Raw genomic sequence first — 928 nt, 5'->3', positions numbered from 1 at the left:
GACGGACGGATGGACGGACAGACGCGGCAGTTCACCAGGGCTGGTTCAGTCCCCCAAACAGGGCGCAGCAGCACGGCACATCCCAGCCGAGCCCGGCACCTGCTCTCGCACCGGCTGCCGAAGCCACGGAATCCCCAGCGTCCCCGTGCGTCCCTCTCTGCAGCACAGCGGCCACCGCGCGCGGATCCGGGCATCCGCAGCCCGCTCCAACCTCCCTCTTCTCCGGCAAAGCCCCTTCAGCTCTTCCTACGGATCCACGGTTTGGAAAATTGCCGTTGAGGTCCTGGTTCCCCGAGCCACCGCTGCGCCGCAGGGACAGACGCCGGCACTGCTGCCGTGCGCCGCAGCTCAGTACCAGGGGTCTGCCCGGTGCTGCTGGTTGTAGAGCTGCAGCTTGACCTGGTCTCTGATCTGGTTGATGAGGATCTGCGCCAGCAGGATGCCCACCAGCTGCAGGAGAGGAGAGGGAGAGGACGAGAGGGAGAGGAGGGCGCTGAGGGACGCCGGGCAGCGTCCTACGAGCGGGTCACACAGCTCCAGGCAAGGACGCGCCCGACGTTTGCACCGCTCCCCCCACCCCAAATCTTGCCCCCAACTCCCCGGGGTTGCAAATCGGCCTCATCGTTAACTCCCAAACGACACGGAGAGCAAAGCGGAGCTGCAGGACGACCCCTTCTCCCCACCAGTCCCCGGCGGGGGGACCCCCGGTACCTGGGGGACGGTCAGCCCCAGGGCGATGCCCCCCAGCAGGAAGAGGTTGCTGTGGATCCAGTTGACCAGCTTGTCGATGCAGCCGTTGGTGTGGATGAAGGCGCTGGCCTCCAGGTAGCTCATGGCCTGCATGGCCTGCCCGCACATCGTGTTGATGACGAGCGGGGAGGGGGGGGGGACGGGACACGGAAGGGCTGGGGACAAAACGCACTGGGCT

The 928-nt window shown here is 66.8% G+C and overlaps 1 protein-coding gene across 1 annotated transcript in view; it reads right to left on the bottom strand.

Annotated features, from left to right (window-relative positions):
- Positions 1–6: 6 nt before the first annotated feature.
- Positions 7–928, bottom strand: part of TSPAN33 (tetraspanin 33) — a gene marked incomplete at its 5' end in the record, with an annotated part of 2,443 nt that continues 1,521 nt past the window's right edge. The window contains 2 exons of the mRNA XM_019472972.1: positions 7–450; positions 712–872. Of these exons, the coding sequence (XP_019328517.1) occupies positions 349–450; positions 712–872 (263 nt within the window). The remainder of the gene's footprint in view (positions 451–711; positions 873–928) is intronic.

This window comes from Aptenodytes forsteri, unplaced genomic scaffold, assembly GCF_000699145.1.
Source record: "Aptenodytes forsteri isolate BGI_AS27 unplaced genomic scaffold, ASM69914v1 Scaffold310, whole genome shotgun sequence".
Lineage (NCBI taxonomy): Eukaryota > Metazoa > Chordata > Aves > Sphenisciformes > Spheniscidae > Aptenodytes > Aptenodytes forsteri.
The sequence above is the reverse complement of the archived record's forward strand: the minus strand, read 5'-3'. Positions and strand labels throughout refer to the sequence as shown.